At 33.2% G+C, this 22701-nt stretch overlaps 3 protein-coding genes and 1 pseudogene across 5 annotated transcripts; 2 read left to right on the forward strand and 2 right to left on the reverse strand.

Moving 5' to 3' along the window:
- Positions 1 to 98: 98 nt before the first annotated feature.
- LOC113858056 (methylmalonate-semialdehyde dehydrogenase [acylating], mitochondrial) lies at positions 99 to 5937 on the forward strand. The gene is made up of 19 exons (XM_027490479.1): positions 99 to 273; positions 349 to 446; positions 1272 to 1343; positions 1447 to 1608; positions 1719 to 1797; positions 1906 to 2060; positions 2195 to 2258; positions 2732 to 2811; positions 3123 to 3188; positions 3436 to 3486; positions 3584 to 3735; positions 4175 to 4265; positions 4411 to 4491; positions 4589 to 4666; positions 4777 to 4812; positions 5096 to 5139; positions 5214 to 5292; positions 5521 to 5611; positions 5748 to 5937. Exons 1-19 carry the CDS (start codon positions 249 to 251, stop codon positions 5858 to 5860), a joined length of 1617 nt encoding a protein of 538 aa, XP_027346280.1. The 5' UTR covers positions 99 to 248; the 3' UTR covers positions 5861 to 5937.
- Positions 5938 to 7463: 1526 nt separating this feature from the next.
- On the reverse strand, positions 7464 to 11609 carry LOC113858381. 3 transcript variants are annotated; one of them, XM_027491016.1, is made up of 7 exons: positions 11466 to 11609; positions 11256 to 11282; positions 10967 to 11089; positions 9456 to 9702; positions 9212 to 9283; positions 8997 to 9083; positions 7464 to 8241 (listed from the first exon to the last, which is right to left on the reverse strand). In XM_027491016.1, exons 1-7 carry the CDS (start codon positions 11519 to 11521, stop codon positions 7732 to 7734), a joined length of 1122 nt encoding a protein of 373 aa, XP_027346817.1. In that variant the 5' UTR covers positions 11522 to 11609; the 3' UTR covers positions 7464 to 7731. The 3 variants fall into 3 exon arrangements, with proteins under 3 accessions (XP_027346817.1, XP_027346818.1, XP_027346819.1); XM_027491017.1 differs by lacking the exons at positions 10967 to 11089; positions 11256 to 11282; positions 11466 to 11609 and adding an exon at positions 10753 to 10940 and having other exon boundaries at positions 7491 to 8241; XM_027491018.1 differs by lacking the exons at positions 10967 to 11089; positions 11256 to 11282; positions 11466 to 11609 and adding an exon at positions 10244 to 10668 and having other exon boundaries at positions 7491 to 8241.
- A 1988-nt stretch (positions 11610 to 13597) lies between these two features.
- Positions 13598 to 14938, reverse strand: LOC113859197 (anthocyanidin 3-O-glucosyltransferase 7-like). The gene has a single exon (XM_027492012.1). The coding sequence runs from the start codon at positions 14930 to 14932 to the stop codon at positions 13598 to 13600; it is 1335 nt and encodes a 444-aa protein (XP_027347813.1). The 5' UTR covers positions 14933 to 14938.
- Positions 14939 to 18961: 4023 nt separating this feature from the next.
- On the forward strand, positions 18962 to 20742 carry LOC113859936 (annotated as a pseudogene).
- The last annotated feature ends 1959 nt before the right edge of the window (positions 20743 to 22701 follow it).

Below are 22701 nucleotides of genomic sequence, written 5' to 3' on the forward strand. Positions count from 1 at the left end.
TCCACTTATCTAGACAAATTGTTAAGTATATACGTTTTATTAGAAAATCATTGAATTAAATGATATTTAATAGTATTCAGAGTGTATTTGATTTGCCTGTCTGCGATTGAGTTGTCCTTTGCAGTTCTTCCTGCATTTTATACGGCACAACTCACACAACTTTACGATCTGTCAGTGTGTTTGTTCTCGCTTAGAAAATTAGCATCCTCAATTTCGTCGAACATCATTCGTAGCGCAACGAAACGAGGATGTTGCAGCTTTCTATTCAACGAGGTGAGTCTGCAAATTGATCAATGCTTAGAATTTGGATTGTGAGGAACTGAAGATGAATTTTTTATTGTTTTGTAGTGAGGAACTTGAACTTTCTGAGGCCTCAGATCTCTGCTTTGGGGCGTTCCCATTTTGCAACAGCTGCTGAACCATCTTCCAGTAAGCGCAATCCCTCTGTAAGACCAACCTTCCCTTTCGCTTCTTGCAAATTTTTCTTTCATGGTTATCTGTTAACTACCTCACTGCTTTGCAAAAATCCAAGCTTTATTGCTGAAACCTCTTTTTTAATTAATCCTTGTATCTCAACACTCACTTTCTCTTAACTTCATCTCTTACCCCTTTTTCTTCTTATGTCTCTTCTTTTTCTTATCACATCTCTTATTTTCTCACTCCCTTTTTTTTTTTATCTTTTCTTCCTATCTCTCACTGTTCTCCACCTACTCTACACCAAAAAGTGGGGGTCAACGGATAATTTTGCTTCTCTATTTTTAATTTTTTTTCAGAGAAACTGCTGAATTCTCTCTCTCTCTATGTGTACACATGCATGCATGTATATTTGTTATGTATGAGTTTTGTAGTTTGCGTTCTTTTCGTTTTGCATGTGGTTTGTTGATTAGAGTAATTAGGATTAGTTTGTCAAATTGAATTAATAAGAGGGCATCTTTTTGGCTTACTTATTTACGGCAATATAGTGACAAGTTGAAGAGGTTTTCTGGCTTTAAATCTGATTCTTGGTTAGTTGCTTTTTCTTACGCATGCAACTGCCTGCATTTGTTTCTTTTAGATCATAAATAGTTATTGTGTTGCTTTAGGTCTTTTATGTAATTTTATATCATGCCATGCCACATGAAATTTCGAAGGGGTTGACAATAAGTTAAAAATGGATTTTACAATAATCAATATATGCTACATAGATTTATCAGCATTAAGATAAGTGATTTTGCTGTTAATAAGTTTTTTCCTTACATCTCATCCCCTTTCTTTTGATTGGATTCTATCAGAGGGTTCCGAATCTTATTGGGGGCAGTTTTGTTGACTCAAAATCATCAACTTTCATTGATGTTATAAACCCAGTAAGTGGATTTATTTTTTGTTTCATACTGAGTTTGTAGTTCTATCTCTTTTCTGTGGTTTTGAGAAATGCAAAATTCTAACATTTCTATAATCTGATCATAGGCAACCCAAGAAGTTGTTTCACAGGTTCCTTTGACTACAAATGAAGAGTTTAAAGCTGCTGTATCTGCAGCAAAGAAGGCATTTCCATCATGGCGTAACACTCCAATTACAACTCGGCAACGTGTTATGTTGAAGCTCCAAGAGCTTATACGCAGAGATATGGTAAGCATTTTGGAACATTCTATGGCTCTGTCACTTTCATTCTCAAACAATGAGACCCCAATATCAGCTCACTTATGTTAAAAATTACCACCACTTTGTAATTGCTTTAGGATAAACTTGCTCTGAATGTGACCACTGAACAAGGAAAGACATTAAAGGATGCACAAGGAGACGTATTTCGTGGTTTAGGTTGGTCTTTATGATATGTTGCTCAAGAAGATTTTGTTGTGTGATAATGATTATGCTCATAATTTTTTATGATTTTCAATTCTCTACATATTTAAATTCGTCATTCAGAGGTGGTGGAACATGCTTGTGGGATGGCAACACTACAAATGGGAGAGTATGTTTCCAATGTATCACATGGAATTGATAGTTACAGCATTCGAGAACCGCTTGGTGTTTGTGCTGGGATTTGTCCTTTCAATTTTCCTGCAATGATTCCCCTGTGGGTAAGCAGTTTTGTCCACTTTATTGAATGATGTAGAAATATTTAGCCAGAACTTTCTTATTTTGTCACAGGAATGTAATGTACATAACATTATGTTGGACATGTTAACAAATTTCTAATTTCAATCATCTACAGATGTTCCCTATGGCTGTTACCTGTGGCAATACCTTTGTTCTAAAACCATCAGAGAAAGACCCAGGTGATGTTTTCTATTAATTTTGGCTGTCTATCAATACCCTTGTATTATCTTTTCCACTGGAGCATAGTGTAATATTATAATGGAAAAAGGGACTCAAATATTGTTTGTCATTAAAAGCAAGCTTAAAGCATTTCAAACCTATCATGCTGAACTGTAGTGTGAACACCACGAACTGGAAACTTTCTGAATATTATAACCTCTTCTTTGGTTATTTCAACGAATAATAAATTTTATTATCCATCTATTAGTTTTTCTTTCCTGCCTTGGTTATAGTACATTCAACATACTCCTATGGTGCACACAAATGTTGGTTTGTCTATCTACTTTTATTGTTCATCTCATCTTTGGTCTTTGGTTACTTATGACATGGTGGAGAAATAAATTTCTATGTAGTTGGGATGTTATATTTTAACTCTAGATTACCTAGTAGGATAAGGCTTGCTTGTTATCTTACATTTTGTTGTATTTTCCAGGTGCTTCTGTAATGCTTGCAGAATTGGCATTGGAGGCTGGTTTGCCTGAGTGTGTCTTAAATATAGTTCATGGAACCCATGTATGTCATCAACCTTTTTTTATTGAACTTTTTCTGTTCATCTATTTCTTGTTATACTTACCAAGTAAAGTTACTCATGGGTTTATTTGGCATTTGGTGATTTCATCATGTATTCAAGATTTTAAATCTGAAAAAAATTGCATATAATATAATCATACAATGTCAAGAATGGTTGATACTATCATAAATTTGATTTATTCATAAAACAATTGTTAAAAGGGAAACAACTTGTCACATTATGATGTGTGAAGCATTAACTTTACATTGTTTTTCTTACTGATTGATGTTCTAAATCATGCAATTGGTGACAGGATATTGTGAATGCTATTTGTGATGACGACGACATCAAGGCCATATCTTTTGTTGGTTCGAATGTTGTAAGTCATCTACTAATTGCTTGTATATAGTAGTTCATGATGCGTGACTCCCCTTGTGACCTTGAACTAGCCAAAAGCAATCCATTAGTTGTCGGCAGAACTGATTAATTTTTGTGGTTTGACTTTTCTTGGATAGAAAAAATAGATAGAAGAGGTCAAATGATTCAAATGCTAAGACTTTTCAAGTGATAGTCCCCCTGTACATTACTATATATGCTTATTTGATGTTCTTTTTTTCATATCAAAGGCTGGAATGCACATATATTCAAGAGCAGCAGCTAAAGGGAAACGCGTTCAGGTTGGTGCATGTAATTTTTACCTCCCCTTAGTAAAATTTTTGGTTTGTAATCACGCAAGGATATGAAATTGGGAAACTAAAAAACTATTTTTTGCAGTCTAATATGGGGGCCAAAAATCATGCAATTGTCATGCCAGATGCCAATGTTGATGCTACTGTAAATGCTTTAGTTGCTGCTGGTTTTGGTGCTGCTGGCCAAAGGTGCATGGCTCTCAGCACAGTTGTTTTTGTTGGTGGCTCACAGACATGGTATCATTCTCTATTCTGTTTGGATTTAATTTGTTTTATTATGACTTCTGTTGTAGCATCTTACACTCGGAGAAATTCAAAGCTCCTCTAGTTATTGTTCCAAAATGATCTGGATGTCTTTGACGTGTGTGCCAAATGGAATCATCGCTCTTCCTTTACTAAGATATAATTTAACTTCTTTAAAGAACTTTTGTACAATTACTCTATATTCGTAAATTGTCAATATTGTTACCTTAATGTCAATATTAGTATGACCAATTAATCATGCCATTTTTAATAATTCCGAGAAATTGTTCAGAGAAAATACTATTCTGAGTATTTGGACTTCCTTGTGATGCAGGTGTAAGGGAAATTGACTTCAACTTTTATTTTGTCCTTGAAAAATTGATTTCAGTGTAAAATTTTTTCAATAATTACATCCTTCATAATATTTGTGCAGGGAAGCTAAACTTATAGAGCGTGCCAAAGCTCTTAAAGTAAATGCAGGAACTGAACCTGATACAGACCTTGGTCCAGTCATCAGCAAGCAGGTTCGAACTAAAAATCTTGATAGCAAATCTTTAGAGTATCATTGAAGAATTACTGGCATGGCTATTCAGTGCATCTCATTTCCACACCAATTTTAACTATATTTTGGCTTATGTTTCTTGAATATTCTTCTTATTGGCTGCACAGGCAAAGGAGCGAATACACAGATTAGTTCAATCTGGGGTTGAAAGTGGTGCCAAACTGCTGCTTGATGGAAGAAATATAGTGGTAATTTTTACATCCTCATCTGCCTTTTCAAACACAATGGTTGAATATAGTTGCACTCTGCCTTATACTTATCAATCCATACATGCATGGCAAGTAGGTCCCAGGTTATGAATCTGGCAATTTTATTGGCCCAACCATCTTATCAGATGTCACTGCCAACATGGAATGCTACGAGGTTACTCACTAATCTCCAATCTTTAAGCATCTTCTAAAAGAATTCCGTCAAAATAGACTTGAAGTTTAGATGTATACTAAACTTGTTTGTCTCTAACATGGTACATGCAGGAGGAAATTTTTGGCCCTGTTCTTCTTTTCATGGAGGTCTGTCTGTTTGTTTCATCTTTTGAATTATATTATTCCATAAAAATCACAAAATATAATTCTTGGTAGAATTTTTCCTATTTAGAAACAATTAGCCCTTCAGCAAGCATGGTAAGTGGTTAATAAGTAACCACTTATTGAATTATTTAACCATTTGAGGGGTCAGTTATTTCTAAATTGAAAATATTTCCACCTCCGAGACTCATCTATCTTGAACTTTTCATTTTGACTCAATATACAGATATGCTGATACAGTGTTTTTCTGTTGTCTTTTAAACTTCAGGCTGATAGCTTGGAAGAGGCCATAAACATCATCAACAAAAACAAGTATCTGTTAACAACTTCTTGTCATTGCCTTCTCTTGAATTGCTATCTATTCTTACACTTGACTTTTCCAACAGGTACGGAAATGGCGCTTCTATATTTACTACATCTGGGGTTGCTGCTAGGAAATTTCAGACTGAGATTGAAGCTGGGCAGGTAATGTTACCTGAGTAAGATGTTCATTTTTGCATGAATAAGGGTGCATTTAGAAACACTGCTTAATTAACCGCCTATTCAGTAAGTTCTTATTACACAAAGATATTTGACCATAAATATTTTGGAATAAACTGAAAAGAGCATATGAGCATAAACTATTTTCATAAAGTCTCTATAAGCTCTTCCAAATAGGACCTAAATATTGGGTTGTCACTGCATTTGAATCAGGTTGGCATCAATGTTCCCATTCCAGTTCCTTTGCCCTTCTTCTCATTTACAGGCAACAAGGCATCATTTGCTGGCGATCTCAATTTCTATGGTATTGTGATTTCTCCCAAAGTTGGCTCTTCATTTATTTTTCTTGTCACTTATATTATTCAAAAGTTAAATTTTACTTTGAATTTAGGCTTATTATACTAATTGATTTGAATTTGATATGCATTGTTGAATTACAGGCAAGGCTGGGGTTAACTTCTATACACAGATGAAAACAATAACTCAACAATGGAAGGATTCAACTGGTGGCAGCAAGATTAACATGGCAATGCCAACCTCTCAAAAATCTTGATAGCCAGAGCGTGTGATGTATATTGTTTCTGAAACCTTTGCACTCTTTTAAAAAATAAAATAAAATGCATTTTCCTTATCATCATCTCTTTTATTATTTTTTTTCTCTTCCCACTTTTGGTCTCATACGTGGACTAATTGATTATTCGGCTTATTTTCTAAACTGAGGGTCTACGTGGAGCCTAATCCATTAACACCTTATCCATCCACGTAAATTTGCCATGTCAACAATGGCTTCAGGTTTAGCTTGAAAGTTGACCATTGCGTTTTTCTAGGAAATTGACCATTGAGCGTGGAAGGAAGGAAAAAACATTAAAATATATTTTTAATATCGAAACATAATATTCATTTTTCATTTGATTCTTAAACCAAGAAAGTTTTCAACTTAATTCTTACAAGTACAATCATTTAGTATCATTCTTGTCATTTATTGCTATTATAGACAGTTATTATGAATTACAATAATCAAATTAGACTGAAAAGATAATATTTCGGATAATTAATTTCAATTTGATTATTATATTTTGCTGAGTTGTATTTTCAATTGGCGGTGTTATAAAAATAGACTGAGAACTAAGATCGAAATAATTATATGCATAAAGATTAAGTTAAATTCAAACATACAATAAACGAATTAACGGTGTCACTATAAAAATTTAAGACATTTTAACCAAAAAATTCAAAGCTGAATAAATCTTGAGGCGTGGAATAGAGCAGAATACACATTAATTTTTTCTCCCCCCAAATTTGGTACCAGCTAGAATTCGTATCCATGCATTGGGCAGGTATGTACTCTAATGTTTTAATTAAAGTTTGTTCATTATAATATAGATTGGGTGGATATTATTCAAATCAGTTTATAATTTAAAAAAAATTATTATAATTATTTTTAGAAAAGTAATTGTTTAGGTTTTTAGACAATTATTTGACACTTAGTATTTCTTTTTAAGATTTAGTCTAATAAATATTTCTAAAAAATTTTTTAAAAAAAATCTGTCTTGATATTTGAAGGATTTATTTCATGTTATAAAAATTTTGAAAAATTAAATTCTCATAAATATTTAAAGAATTAAATTAATTGATATTATAATTTATTTTATTAATGTAAAAATAAAATAAGAATAAAAACATAATATTTAACTGATTTAAAAATAGGTGCAGTACTCGTGAACTTAAAAAGTTACCTTTTTAAATTTACGATTGTAATTTCATTAATATCTTAAAAATTAAAATATATTTATATCTTTTTTAAATATACTAGTAACACTACTTGTTTTATATGTGAAATGACATAAAATGCTGTTAGTTTATCGTTATCATTATGATACTAACTTAATTCATTTCTTTCCCTAGTGTTTGTTAAAAAAAAATTATCTTAATGACCTTCATCTTTGGTTATACATAAAACAAGACAATCAAAGCTATTCAACAAAATAACTCTCCAGGAAAAAGAAATAAAATCCAAATAGACAGTGAAGTACTATGGTATTCACTGATGTCAAGCAACAAATACTAAATAGACGAGTCTTGATCTTGAGTTTTGACCCATCAAGATATTGGCAAATTGCTGAACATCAAGAAGAAAGAAAAACAAGGGTGCATGTGGAAATTGGGTAGCTCATAGATGCTCCATAATATGCTGTCTCCAACAAAAGTAAACAGTGAAGTTGTGAACTAGAAATTCCAGAAATAAAGAAGTAACTTTGAACGATGCATATATGAATCATATGGAACAAGGTGGCACTAAAATACTAATTATGCAGGCTCTCTACACGGTCTTTCTTTGAAATTTCAAGCAATATCCCTATTGACATTTCAACACTTGTTGCATCAACCTAAACTCATCTACCACTTAGTAAATATATACTTATTTCAGACTAAATTTTTAATTTTAGCCAAGTGCTTCTTCCCATTTAAGTGGGCGATCATAGCAACCTCATTAGGGCAAGTAACATCACATACTTCACATCTAATTTTGGATTGATTCATACCAACAGGTTCACTTGGGTTCCTTTGCTGTCCTTGTACCTTGTGATCCTTGATTTCTTTTTCCTTCTCTCCATTCTTGGTTTGAGAATTTTTCTGATTGATAACGTTCTTCTGTTTCACTTCCTCTTTGGATTGATTTTTCTGCTTCTGTGGAACAGGTTGATTTTTTGCTTTTAGAGCTTCACAACTAGCCCTGTGTTTTTTTCCATGTACGTGGCTATCCAAGGTTTTCTCACTAGTAACTGTTATTTGACATAAAGCGCAAGCCCACTCTTTCTGTACTTCCTTTTTAGAAGTAGAACTCTGAGGAAGCTGTCCACCAGCTGTGCCTTCCACCATGGCTGATGAAGAGTTCTTCTGATTTGGTTCAAGGTTAGGTATGGCAGGAATAGCCTGCAATATTCAAGATTCGCACAAAGGTGAAGCACTTATTGTAAGGCAATCGAATATAATTAGCAGCATACATATTTTTGAAAATCTTTAATATATTACTATGGTTATCATGCATTTAAGGGAGGGGATAATTCATAAACACAAGACCTCTTGTGAGAAGAGGAGTGAATATTATTAAGCTTCTTACGGTAGGAAATAAAATATGGTTCTTTCATTTTCTACGGGTAGCGAACTTCGAAAATGTTGAACATTCACTAGTTGCTCTCACATTTGCCACATTTCTTTCCCACATAGTTTCACCTTTTCTTGCCATTGAAAGAAAAAGAATAAAAGAAATGTAGTAAAAGAACCCTTGTTAACAAACAATTACAATAACTGTAGAATCAACGAAAAGCAGAAGGAAAAATCAAAAGAGCACACCACTAACTCATGCAGTTTAAAGAAATCCTATGTAGTCTGTGGCCACAGTGTGTTCTTACTGTGTGATGGTTGTGTTACACAAAGCAAGATATGGCTAGCTTTCATTTAAATAAAAAAGATTCAGTAATTAATTTTTTGAGGAAAATACATAAATACCTCAAATGAAAATAAGAATTTTACTGCAGAATGATGGATCATGACCATATCCACACAATTCTTATGTATATCCAAGCGTAAATTTTTCGCAAATGACCTCTTAGCATGGTCTGGAGGCTTAAATTTAAATTGGTTCTTGAGAAAGTCCTATTTTGAGTGAATACTATAAGAAACCTTACTTGCTTGCCTACAGAAATTTCTTTCTTCTCAATCTCCTCCAAATCCCCGATGTCTTTGTGCTCTGCTTGGAGTTTTTTTCCACTTGTCTGCACAAGATGCTCTTTCAATGACTACTCTCACAAGGAGACTTGGATGGATGGAACTGAATCATACAGGAATTTATAACAAGAGTTATATTGATGTCACAACGGCACAAGTAACATCTGAACTTTACCTGTTGCACTTCTTTATTATCAATAGCTCTAACTGCATTTGTCGTTTCTGCATCATGTTTACAAGTTGTGCTCTTCAATTGGTAAAAAACCAGAATTAGATGAAATTTTCAATTGCCAATACCAGACATTTTCATGAGTACACACATTTGCTTCCCTAAATTATTTCTAGAGTTATAGCAAAAAGAAACTTTTAGCCTTTGTCAAGTTTGTGCTCAACCCTAAAGCAGCTACATAGCCATTTACCTCGCTAGCTATGAGCTTCTCCAAGGCTTCAGTTCCATTCTCTTGTATGTATCTCTCTGCATGCAGTAAAAAGTTATCTTTCTTGACAAAAAACTTCCTCCAGTTATTTAACCTGCATATGACTGCTTGTGCATTTATGGAGATGCATGACCGAATAAGGTTATTATAGACATAAAAAGCTCGTCCAAAGTCTGGTATGATGAGCCAGAAGATGATCCCTAGCTTAATGTAAGGCCAGAACTGGAACCTGGTGTTACAGTTACAGTTAAACATGGGAATGGACAGGTTAAACAAATCCGCAAATTGATTAAAAACATACGAAAATTGCAAAGAGAAATCATTTGCTATGACTAACTTTATTTAACAATTATCACGTGACATTTAATACAATTCCAAGTTTCCAACATTAAAGAACCATTAGATTAACCGTCAAGAAACACTAAGTTGAAATAATTATATCTACAAGCATAATTTTATTTCTATTAGTTGGTTGAGACGTTGAAGAGAAAAATTAACTAGATATTTGTACATTATTAAGTTCATGAAAATCAATAATTGATAGTGAATTATAAAATACCAACTTAAGAAAATGAAGATACCGCTAAAAGTGACAAAATAATAGTTTGCAAACCGACTCTTGACATTCAAAACAAGCTTTGTATTTTGTAAGTATAACATTAACAGGATAAACTTCATGTATTAGAAAATGGTTGTGGACCAGTGGCACAATATAAAAATATGCTAGTTTAGTAACCAGTATTATGTAATTCATTTTTATCATGAAAAACCTTGAATATTGTAGCATACATCTTCTAGGGCACTATATTTACTGCAGATTTCTGTGAGTAGTAACATTCATCTTGGTTATAGCTCCATGTAAAGAATGGAACTTGTGCTTTGACAACCAGGAGTTACCCTTCCGAATCAACCGATTCAAAGATCTCAAACTGTTATGTATTTGCAGAATCAAGGTTCCATGAGTGATGTGGAGAGTAAAGTAAATTAGCAAAAAAGAAACAGCTTTTGAAGCGACATTTCATTTCTTATGGAGCAGCAAAGGCTTTGTTTAAAGAGGTAAAGCTCATTTCAACAATCTCTACACCTTGACAGGAATTAGCTTTCAGTTGTCAGATAGAGGATAGCTTTGGAGCAAACACACACAAAAAGAAAAGAACAAAACAAACAGAGAGTGCAGGAGCAAATTTTCAGTACTCGTATAGCACTTACTCCCTTTATTTAGCAGTTTTTTCTTATATTTATTTTAGGAAAAATTTAAATTAAGAAAAATTAACCATACATAACAGGTGTATTCCTTTGAAGGGATTCCATGTCCTCCCTCTATAGTATTAGGAAATTTATGTGACACAGTGGAATTGCATTGATTGATCCTCCCACATCGAACTGGGAGTTCAATCAGATTCTCAATTCCAGTCAAAGAAAATGAACTTACTAAATTCCTATTATTGGAAAAATGAAAATGCTCTTCCCTTATTACAAGGTAAACGACTTACAATTGAAGAAGCCTCAGAAAAGCATACTCAAAGAGGTATATTAACGAGAGAAGTATCCAATAAGAGATCAAATCCCTTGTTTCTTTAGAAGAATCAGTCTCAATTGCTTGTACAGAAGCACATCTGTCAAGAACACACCAAACCATAATCACAGACAACAACAGCAGCATGCCAAAACAATAGTCAAACAACTATGCAAAAAGTCACCCTTATAAACAAAAATCATAAACAAATAAATGGGTCAAGAAAACATTGCAAAGTACAAAAAGAACAACGTTGAGAAACTTACAGAGGATACACCAAAGCAAGAAGAGGCCTATAAAAGGTGGGGAGAAAAAGACAGAGAATTAGTAAGAGAGGATCTACAATGCTGTCTAAGTAATATGACAAAAAGAGTGTAAGTTTTTATTGTTTATATATAAGTGATCATAAAGAAATATGAAGTGAGGAATACAAGGAAGAGATGAAAAATATGCAAGCATTGCATTCATATGCATACCATGCGAAATGATGAAAGCATTTGAGAGCGAGTTGGAGAAACCAGAAAGAAGCCATCAATTATTGGGGTTGTCTGAGGGAAGAAACAAAACGAGAAAGTGTTGTGGAAAGGATATGAAACAAGAAAAGGAGCAAGCCAAGTGGTGGAAGGAAAACCAAGGGACAAGTAGCCTCTTGTATGTTTTTTTAGGTTGGAAACAACTTCGGTGAAATTTTTTAATTAGTCATCATGTTATATTTTAATTAAAATTAAAGTTTTTTTTTAATAATCAGTCATGATATTAAATGTAGATTTTTGTTAAGATAAAATTTTAATTTGATTAAATAATAATATTATTAATTTTTTCCTTTAAATTTTGATTTTTTTTCTCCTTTTGGTACAAATGATTTTGATCCAAATCACTAATCATCTCTATTTTTTTCTGTATTAGTGTTCTTTTATTAAAGTTGACATTATGTTGATATTGTTTTTAACCTTTGAAGTTTACATTATTCTTTTTTAAAACTATTAATTTTTAAATTATAGTTTTCAATTACAAAGAAAAAAAGAACATTAAATGTAATTTGATATTTTATTTCCCACCTACTTCAACTTTACCAAGCCGTGTACCGACAAACTTAGACGTTGACTCTGTGTCCTTGACCAACAAACACTGAAACACCGCAGAAACAAGAGTCATTTTTACGTGCTGAAGCCACATTTTTAATGTGCCAATACTTTTATTAAAAAAATATTTTTAATTAATTTACTAAAAAATATTTATAAACAATAAATTTTTATTTTTATTTAAAAAATTTAAAAACACTTTCTAAAACCATAAGAAAAAAATATATTAATTATACTCTTCATAAAAAATTATTTTTATTCCATCGTTAATGTCATTAAATACTTAAAGTAGTAACATTTTCTCTTAATATTTTTCTACCTTGTTTTGGTCCATGCATAGTAGTTGGATCATATAGCTTTTTATTTCATAAGATACTTTTTTAATTTTTATTTAATTTATTTAAACATCATAAATTTTTTCATTTTATTCTTACAAATATTATAAATTTTTAATATGGTCCGCTAAAAGGAAGAATCAAGGAAAAAAAACTCATGTTATTTAGAAAGATCAAATAAAAAATATGGAATAAACCATTCTATACCAAAAAAGTATTTTATAGAATATTCGTTTTAAAACAAAAATCAAACAAAAAAAATAATTTTGTAAGAGGATAAATTTTTTAAAGTCATCTAAAATAATATATATTTTTTACTTTCGACTTATTATCTTATTTTCACATAATTATGCATTGTATCGTTATTATTTCTACGAAATAGATGAATCATAGTATATTCTAGATATCATTAATATATATATATATATATATATATATATATATATATATATATATGTGTGTGTGTGTGTGTGTGTAATTTAGAGCTCATTTGTTTAAGTTTTTTTTTCCTTCAAAAAAGCACTTCTTAATTTTTTTTTTAGTTGTTTGTTAAGATTATTAAAAAATCAGAAATTAAAGATAAATTGTTTTTAACTTTTTTATAACTTCTCAATAGCTTTAGAAAATAACTAAAGTAATAATTAAGAGTGAATTCGTTATTAATTTTAATCTAAAAAACATATTTTCTAATGAAAAATAATACAATTAAATAGCCCTAAATTGTCGCTCATTAATCGATGTTACATCACTATCAAGCAAACGTCTAAACAAAGCCATACAATATATTTTATTAAGGACACGCATTACACCACTCCTAAGTATTTCTTGAATAAAATGATTCTTTTTTAAAATATTGTTTTGATAAAATTTTAAAAAATTATCTTACATTTAAATTATTTTTATAAAGAAAATAATTTATTTAAGATAAAAAATACTAATTATGTTTAAATTTATCAATTTAGTTTTTACTTTATTCTTCATAATTAACTATTTTAAATATAAAACTAACTATTACATGTAATTTTATAAAATTTTACCATAAAAAGTATTTATTTATACAATTCAAATACAATAAATTATTTTAAAGTTACTTTTAACTTAATATATTTAAACATAAAACCTATTTTATATAATCAGTGATTACAATAATCAATTATTCTAATACTAATTAACGACTTCCCCTCACACTATCTAGCAAGAAATTACTTCCACCAAAGTCTGGAAATCCTGTGCTGCTTGTCCTTCTGGCCCAGCTGCATCTTCCACAATCTTCTTCACCTTAAGAGCATTGTCTCTAATCTTCTTACCCTCTTCCTGCACCAGAATCAGCTTCAAGCTTTTAAGCAACCCATTTTTACTGAACACCTTACCTTCCATTACCACCCCAATCTCCCAAACATCCTCAATCACTCTTCCCCCTAACCCTTGATCTCCAAAGAATGGCCTGCAAATCATTGGCACCCCACCAGAAACACACTCAACCACAGAGTTAGCCCCACAGTGGGTCACAAAAACCCCTACCGAACCATGGGCCAAAACTTGGGCCTGTGGAGCCCAATACACCATTTTCCCACGCATACTGGTCCTCTGTACAAACCCACTTGGCAAAAGACCCAATAGACTTTCCTTGAGAGACCAAAGAAATGGAAACCCACTTTCTTCCAATGCCTCTGCCACTGCCACAAGCTCAAGGGGTGGTGGTGCCACCACAGTCCCAAAACAAACATACGCTACTGATCTAGAAGCCTGCATATCCAACCACGACAAACACCCACTTGAATCTGTATCAGAACATGGCAATAGTGGACAAGGATTAGGAACAACATAAAGCAAAGACTGTAACTTTGATCTCATGTCCTTAACAAACAAGGGTGGGTCTAATTCCACGTAGAAATTCATAACAACTGCTTTAGCTTGAGCTAGCACTTTACCCAATGAAACAAGTGTCCTTGAAAACAGTGTCTCCTCTTCACCCACGTTGAGAATATCCTTTGGCATATCCTCAACACGCATTTTAGACAACCCGGGAAGGAAATCCAGGGTTGTGTTTCCAGCACTGTTTGCACATGTCTCGCGTATCAGGTCAATGTAAAAATATAGAGAGATTGAGCATGAAAAGGGAAGCCAAACCGGAATCCAAGGAACGTCGAGGGTCTGAGCCACGAGGAGAGAAGAGGTTACAAAAGCATCGGCAATGATGCACGTGACTCTCTTCTTTGAGTGGGAAACGGCCAGTTCTATACCCTTGTGCAAGTTGTGAGGACCAGTTTTGAGAAAAAGAACAAGTTTTTCCATTGGGTCGTTGCTTAGCACATGACCCTTTGGGATTCCATCGCTTATGGTAAAGGGGTTAATGTTATTGGGGAGATGGTGTTTTGGGAAAAGGATGGAATTGGATTTGTGAGTGGCAATGAAGGAGAATGAACAGTGTGGAGCGGCGTGAGCTAGTTTGAGGACAAGGTTAAAGAGAGGCATAGGGTGGCTCCCAAAGGGGAAAGCAAAGACTGCTACGTGTTTGTTTTCCATGGAGTCGAGAACAATTAGGCTTATAAACTGTTCGACAGGGGAACTTGTCGTTGTCGCACTCCTCAACTGCAAGTCTCGTTGAAATTTGATCGTTACTTGCAAAAGTTAATAAATTGATAGTACGGTGAAGAATTAGCTCATTTTTTTTATCATGTATTTAAAGACATAATTTTTTATTTTTTTTTAAAAAAGGTCATTACAGATTTACAGTGCTTTTCTTCAAAATATGAATATATTATATTGTATTATATTTTATTATAAAATTTATAACTTTTAGAAAAATAAATTAGTAAATATACAATTTTTAGTTTATTAATTTAATTTTATATATAGTTTAACTTTTATTTGTATGTCTTAATTTTTTAAATTTTATTTTTTAATGTGTTAGACATGTAAGTCATATAAATTTTATATATTATATTGACTATAAATTATTTAATATCGAGACAACCACCACCCTCGTGTAAATCACGTTGCATAATGCATACTGAAAGGTGGTTTCAGTGTCTGGACACGACTTTTTGACCCATGGAAAGTAAATTTATTTAAGAGGAAAAAAGGTTAACTTGAGAATAAAATATAAAAATGAGTCATTTTTATGGTAAAAGATTGAAAAAATGAGTTTATGGAAATTAGTATGCAAAATAACTTTAAATTACGTCTCACAACAGAATGGGTGACCGATTAAAACAGTGGGAGTGCCCCCTCCCTCCCCTATCATGCTTTTAGGATATAGAGACAGTGTCTCCCTCTTCTATATCCAACGGATCCGGATCCTCTTCAGTGTTGGCAGAAACTGCAAGGAGCGCAGTGCATTTTTGCTTAAGCGACAAAATTTGCTTAAGCGAAATTAGTAGCAAATTCTCTTAAGCATGGAGAAAGGCTTAAGCCAATAGAGAAATGGCTTGACAGCCCGTCCAAGCGAGTCACAAGAAAGCAGAATCATGTCTCGCTTAAGTCCCTAATTTCGCTTAAGTGATTTTAATTTAGCTTAAGCCCTTCCAAGCGAAAACAATTAAACCTAAACGAAAATAGATTAGAAAGTCATGTATTTCAAGCACTTTTTTTGCTTAAGCGGAACCTAAATCGCTTAAGCTATTATAAATTTGCTTAAGCCTTGACAAGCGATTTTAATTAATATTAAGCGAATTTCAGGCAGAAAGCAATGATTTCAAACATAGAAAATGGCTTAAGCGAATTTGAATTAGCTTAAGCGAATAGTTGCAGGGCTTGAGCCCAGATTTGAATTTTCTCAGCGAAAACAGATTCGCTTAAGCGAATATGTGCACTTAAGCAAATATATCAGAATTTGAAAAAATTATGCAGACACAGACAACATGTAAGAGGAGTCAAGTACAATTTATTACATTATATAATACCATTTCAACTCACATCTTACATAGAAAAAGAGTTTATAAATACATATTTAGCCCAGATACAGAAGAAGTATTGACAATTGCATAAAGTATTGAAGCATAGGTATCATCCAAAAGAGTTTATAATATAAGCACCACTTTAGATAAATATTAAAATCTAACAATGAAAACTATGGACATTGAAAAACTAAAACTACAATTCATTACATAACAAAAAATGTTTAATTACTAAAATCTAATCATGGGTCTCCAACTTCTACATTATCCTCATCCTCATCTTCCATGGGTTGTAGCTCATCTCCCTCATCATGTCCTCCTTCTTCCTCTAAGTGTTGACTTTGTTCTACATCTCTCCTTTCAGTGTCATCATTGTTCTGAATGTCATCAAACGCTTCTTCGTGTGATTGTGACACATGATCCTGTGGAGTTTCTTCTTCAGGTGAAAAGGTAGGGTTGTCTCCAGGCCATGATACAGTTGTTGCAAAAAGCTCTGTTGTGGGCCATGGGAAAGCTAATGTCTCACCATGATATAGCATGAACCTGTGAAATTCAGAAGATCAAGGTAATGTGTTGCAGATATGATTAGATATTTTAAAATATTAAATGAGAGAAGAGCTGACCTGTAGAAAGACTCATTTAGCTGAGTGTAAGCACGATTATTTGCTGCCAATTGTTGCTCTATGTGATTTTGATGGTGTAGAACGCTTGAATCCGTTTGTGGCATGTTAGGCATGAATGGTTGTTTCGTGGTTGTCTTGGCTGTGATGTAGGTGACACAGATGATGAGGGTTAAGATGAAGGTCCTGCAGGCTGTTCTAATGGATTGATGCAGTAATTTTTGATGAACTGAGAATTGATTGGTTTCTTCAAACTAATAGTTTGAGTGGAGCAATCAGGAATGGTGACACCTTGGGAAGCACATAAGACAGTGATATGTGCTGGAAATCCCAAAGGTTTTGTAGCTGATGCAGTACTGGATACGTTGGAGATCACAAATTGATGTATCTCATCTGAAATGATTGTTGCTATGTCAACAAATATCCCTTGCATGATGTTGTATATGAGATATGCTCGAGGCATCCGAATATCTGAGGTGTGTGTAATTGGGGCTATGTTGGCAAAGAGGAAGGATGACCAAATTTGAGCCAAAGTATTCAAAGATTGTCTCTTGAATCTTAGTGGCTTCCCAGTTGCATTTGTTTCATAGGACTTTCCAGGGATGCATAAGACTTCAGCTACCCTATTATCCATAAAACCTAAGAATCGTTTTCGGCATTGCTGGTATTGGCATAGCTCTCCTTGTTCTAAGGTAAGAGGGTTGCCTAACAAAGCTGAAATTGCATCTCTGTCATACATAACTACATGTCTTCGAACCTAAGACCTTCTTTCTGACTTATCTGGTATCAAAGGCCACGTATTTGCATAAAATTCCTTCACGATCACCTCATGAATGTGGTTGGGGAGATTGGCCAAGAATTCCCGTTTTCTTCTCCTAATCTCTTGCATAAAATCTTCATACTCTCCTTCTACTAAAGACACTTTCCTCTCAGGTACCAATTCTCTAGCCTGTAAATCAAGAAATCTTTGAGCCTTGGCTCTGATTTTGAACCTATATATATCCCATGATATGATTTCTGTTTGTGTTTGAGTTTCAACTAATGATCGTTGTTCATCAATAGGTTCGGCAAACTGCTGTGAGGATTGGCCAACTTCTGCCCTTTGCTTCTTTCTTTGAGGAATAGATTTTTTTGGTGCCATCCTGCAACCAAAGCTAGAGAACATTTTTCAGCCATAATCACTTAAGCGAATATAGGCGCTTAAGCAAAAGTTACAGCGTAGAAAATAAAGGGGCTTAGGTATTTAGTCCAACCAACAATAAAGTTTTCAATCAGTCCAACACAAATCAGGTTTAACAATGTCTTTCTTTACAATATAAAATGAGTGTGAAGGGTCATAATCCATGGAAACAATACATCTCTATCAACAATCTAACACCATATACCGTAATGAATACAATAAAAAGCAACAAAGGTACAAAAAATTTACAAGGGTAAAGGTCTTGTATTGTACCTGAAAGGAGGGATTTCTGAAGCCTTTCAAGCTTTGGAAGAGAGGACACAGATAGACGGAGCTGAAGCGAGGAGACAGAGAAATGAAGATTGAAAATGAAAATGGAAGGAGAAGATTCAATCTTTTAAAAATCAACAGTCGTAAAATTTGCTTAAGCGAATTTTCTGGCTTAAGCAAGAATTCACTTAAGCGAATATCTTCGCTTAAGCTAATTTTGAAGCGAAAAGGGGCTTAAGCGAAAATAGGAGCTTAAGCGAGTTGAGCAGATAAATTGGCGCCAAATGCATTTGTAGTTACATATTTATGAAGAAAGACACCTTCCCTAATCTTTTGAATAAAGAAACACTAAAGAAACAAATGTTCTAAGAAGCTTTGATGAAGGAAGTTCATTGGGGAGGAAAAGCTTTGACAAGTTCATAGTGTTTGACAACATTTTATCCTACTTCTTTAGCAAAAATCATCATCAAATAGAGAAAGCCTAAAGGTACACATATATTCCATAATTTTTTAAATTTAAGATTACTGGAATCATTATTTATCATGTTTATTGTAATGTTATGGGAGTATAGAGATAGTCACAAAGATGGATGTCGCAAGGAAACTAAGTATCGGGTTAGAGTTTGAGAGTCTTAAACAAGCATGGCAAGTTTGGTGTGAATATGGAAGGCTAACAGAATTTAGAGTGAGAAAACAATATTTTAACAAGCGAAAGGGAGATGGTGTTATTACGGGTTGCAGATATATTTGTTGCAAAGAGGGGCATCGAAAAGAAGATAAAAGCGATCCACAAGTGAAAAAGCATTGACCAGAAACTAGAACTGAATGTCTTGCAAGAATAGCATTATCTTTGGCAAACAATAATAAATATGTTATTCATCAATTTGTTGAAGAGCATAATCACTCATTACAATTGCCAAATACAACACACATGCTTGCTTCTCATCGTAATATAACTAACGTCCAAGCTCATGAAATTGATTTGGCTGAGGCATCCGAATTGCGACAAAAGGCATCATTTCAACTAATGAGCACACTTGCCAGATACCAAGCTAATGTTGGGTATACTCGCCTAGACGTAAAAAATTACTTGAAGGCAAAGAGACAAAGGGGAATGGTATACGGAGAAATCGATTGTCTAATGTAATATTTTCAGCAACAATTAGTAGACAACCCATCTTTTTTTCATGCGTACCAAATGGATGAGGAGGAGCAAATCACAAATGTCTTTTGGCCGGATGCAAAGATGGTAATTGATTATGAATTTTTTGGTGAAGTTGTATCACTAGACACTACATATTGCACAAATAAAGCCAATAGACCTCTAGCATTGTTTTCCGGTTTTAACTATTATAGAGGCGTTGTTATCTTTGGGGCAGCCTTGTTGTATGATGAAACAGCTGAATCATTTCAATGGTTGTTCGAGACTTTTTTGGAAGCACACAACAACAAAAAACCTCAAACTCTTTTTACAGACCAAGATAAAGCAATGACAAAGGCACTTGTCCAAGTAATGCCTGAGACACGTCATGCATTAAGCTCGTGGCACTTAATGCAAAATGGCATAAAGCATTTAGGGAATTTGATGAAAGGAGGGAGTCATTTCTTAAGAGATTTGAAAAAAAATGCATATATGACTTTGATATTTCAATTGACTTTGAGGAGACTTGGATAAGGTTGATTAACGAATACAATGTTGAAGAACATACTTGGATTACTTCACTGTATGCTATAAAGGAGAAATGGGTATCATGTTATCTTAAAGATTGTTTAACCCTTGGAATGCGTAGCACTCAATTAAGTGAAAGTTTAAATTCTGACTTCAAAGCATGTATGCAACCTAGTGTTGACATCAACAAATTCTTTGGACACTTTGAACAGGTGATTGAAGACAAATGTTACAACAAGCTTAAGTGTGAGTATGACTCTCGTCACAAACTAGCCATGTTGCAATATGAGATATCACCAATACTAATACAAATGGCCAAGGTTTACACAAATATAGTATATAATTTATTTTAACAAGAGTTTGCTCAATTCTTAGCTTGTTGCATATCGTAAAGGATTGAAAGTCCCCCTTTGATTGAATATGTAATTACTAAAGTCAATCAACAAAGATCATGAATAGTTACATTTGATCGTTCCTCAACTACTATCAATTGCTCTTGTAAAAAGTTTGAAACGTTTGGTATACTTTGTTGTCATGCTTTGAAAGTGTTTGAAGCCAATGATGTAAAAGTTGTTCCTGACAAATACATACTAAAGAGATGGACAACACAAGGATGCTGTGATATTATTCACAATGTAAAAGGAATACCAGTGGAAGGAGATCCTAAACTAAGTACTACACGCAGATACCGCACCTAGCATGTAAAATGATTAGGTTGGCCTCTGAAGTTTCTAGTTCACAAGAATATTGTCAATTAGTGGATGATAGTATTGATACTTTAATTAGTCAAATCACAAAGCTTCGTTTACAACCACAAGATAATGACAACAATAACAATGATGGTGTTGATAAGGTCAATATTCATGGTATACAACCTAAGGGATTCAAGCATAGACCTACTACCAAGAGGAAATGGTGTAAAAGATTCAAAAGTTGAGTTGAGCTACAAGCAAAAAAGAAAAAGAACAAAAGTCCAACTTTAGGTCAATCAACATCTCAGGTACTTTGTTATAATGACTTTTATTATCAATTAATGCATTTATTTTAACTTCTTTGTTGTAACCATATCATAAATTTCACTATCCTTAAATGTTTAAAGAATATCAATCAATGCTCTGTGATTCATTTCAAGTACATTGTTCAGCACCTCCATATTATGATCCCCTTCAAACATTAGTCAATCAATTAAGTTTCACAGATTTGGTGAAGGTAAGACTATTCAACTTCCATCCATTCTTGTTTTCTTTCTTCCATTTTTGTTCATTATGTGTCTTCTTATATCTCTTTTAATTTTGTAGGAACAACTTGATGATACGAATACTTCAATCCTTGATCAAATTTGATGATGCAATTGACAAAAGTTCTTTTGCTTCTAAGCTAAATTTGTATTTATAAATTGTTTTTGGTGGAAGATGTAAATTCAAGAACTGATGTAATCCAATGTATTTAGCCCCCTTTGCATGCTGTCTGTTTCTGCAAAATGTTTGCATTTTCTTATTTATTTGCTTAAGCTCATGTAATCAGCTTAAGCTAATCTTGATACGCTGGGGAATTAAATTTTGGACTCAAGCCTTGCTACCATTCGCTTAAGCCACTTAATCTCTGCTTAAGCCATTGTGTTGTATGTTGTTTGTGTCTGCATAATTTTTTTCAAATTCTAATATATTTGCTTAAACGCACATATTCGCTTAAGCGAATCTGTTTTCGCTAAGAAATTCAAATCTGGGCTTAAGTCCTGCAACTATTCGCTTAAGCCAATATTTTCAATGTCTGAAACCATTGCTCTCTACCTGAAATTTGCTTAATATTAATTAAAATCGCTTGTCAAGGCTTAAGCGAATTTATAATAGCTTAAGCGATTTAGGTTCGAAAAGAGTGCTTGAAATACATGCCTCTCTGGTCCATTTTCGCTTAGGTTTAATTGTTTTCGCTTGGAAGGGCTTAAGCTAAATTAAAATCGCTTAAGCAAAATTAGGGGCTTAAGCGAGACATGATTCTGCTTTCTTGTGACTCGCTTAGGCGCGCTGTCAAGTCCTTTCTCTATTGGCTTAAGCCTTTTTCCACGCTTAAGCGAATTTGCTACCAATTTCGCTTAAGCAAATTTTGTCGCTTAAGCGAAAATGCATTGCGCCCCCCGCAGTTCCTGCCAACATTGCAGAGTATCTGGATCCATATCCAATACCTGTTTTTTTTTTCTTATTTTTATGCGAATATCTATTTTGTTACTTGTATTTATTTTTTTTATTTTTTTAATATAGATATTTTTAAGTGAATTTTTAGAGTTTGAGATAATGCTATAAGTAGAGAGAAGGGTATTACTCATTAAAAATAAATTATGTGAATTCCTATGTTCACAACTCTAAAATATAAAGAAAATTAGTTTTTAGCATTTTTTTTTTTTTGGGTTTCAAAGGGTATATTTTAAAATTTTGAGTATAAATTTAGATTGGAATAATTTTTTAAAGCTTTGTTAGTCGTTATAATCACCAATTCATTAATAACTACTCTTTTGCAATTTTGAAAAGCAATTTAGTAGTTTTCGTTTATTGAGAGAGGATAATAATTATAGTGACATTTTTTAGTTATTATTATTAATAATAATAAATTATTATTGTAAAAAAATTATTTTCTTAGATAAACATGTCTTAAATTTATTT

The sequence above is a fragment of the Abrus precatorius genome, unplaced genomic scaffold, assembly GCF_003935025.1.
Source record: "Abrus precatorius isolate BTA unplaced genomic scaffold, Abrus_2018 Scaffold2, whole genome shotgun sequence".
Lineage (NCBI taxonomy): Eukaryota > Viridiplantae > Streptophyta > Magnoliopsida > Fabales > Fabaceae > Abrus > Abrus precatorius.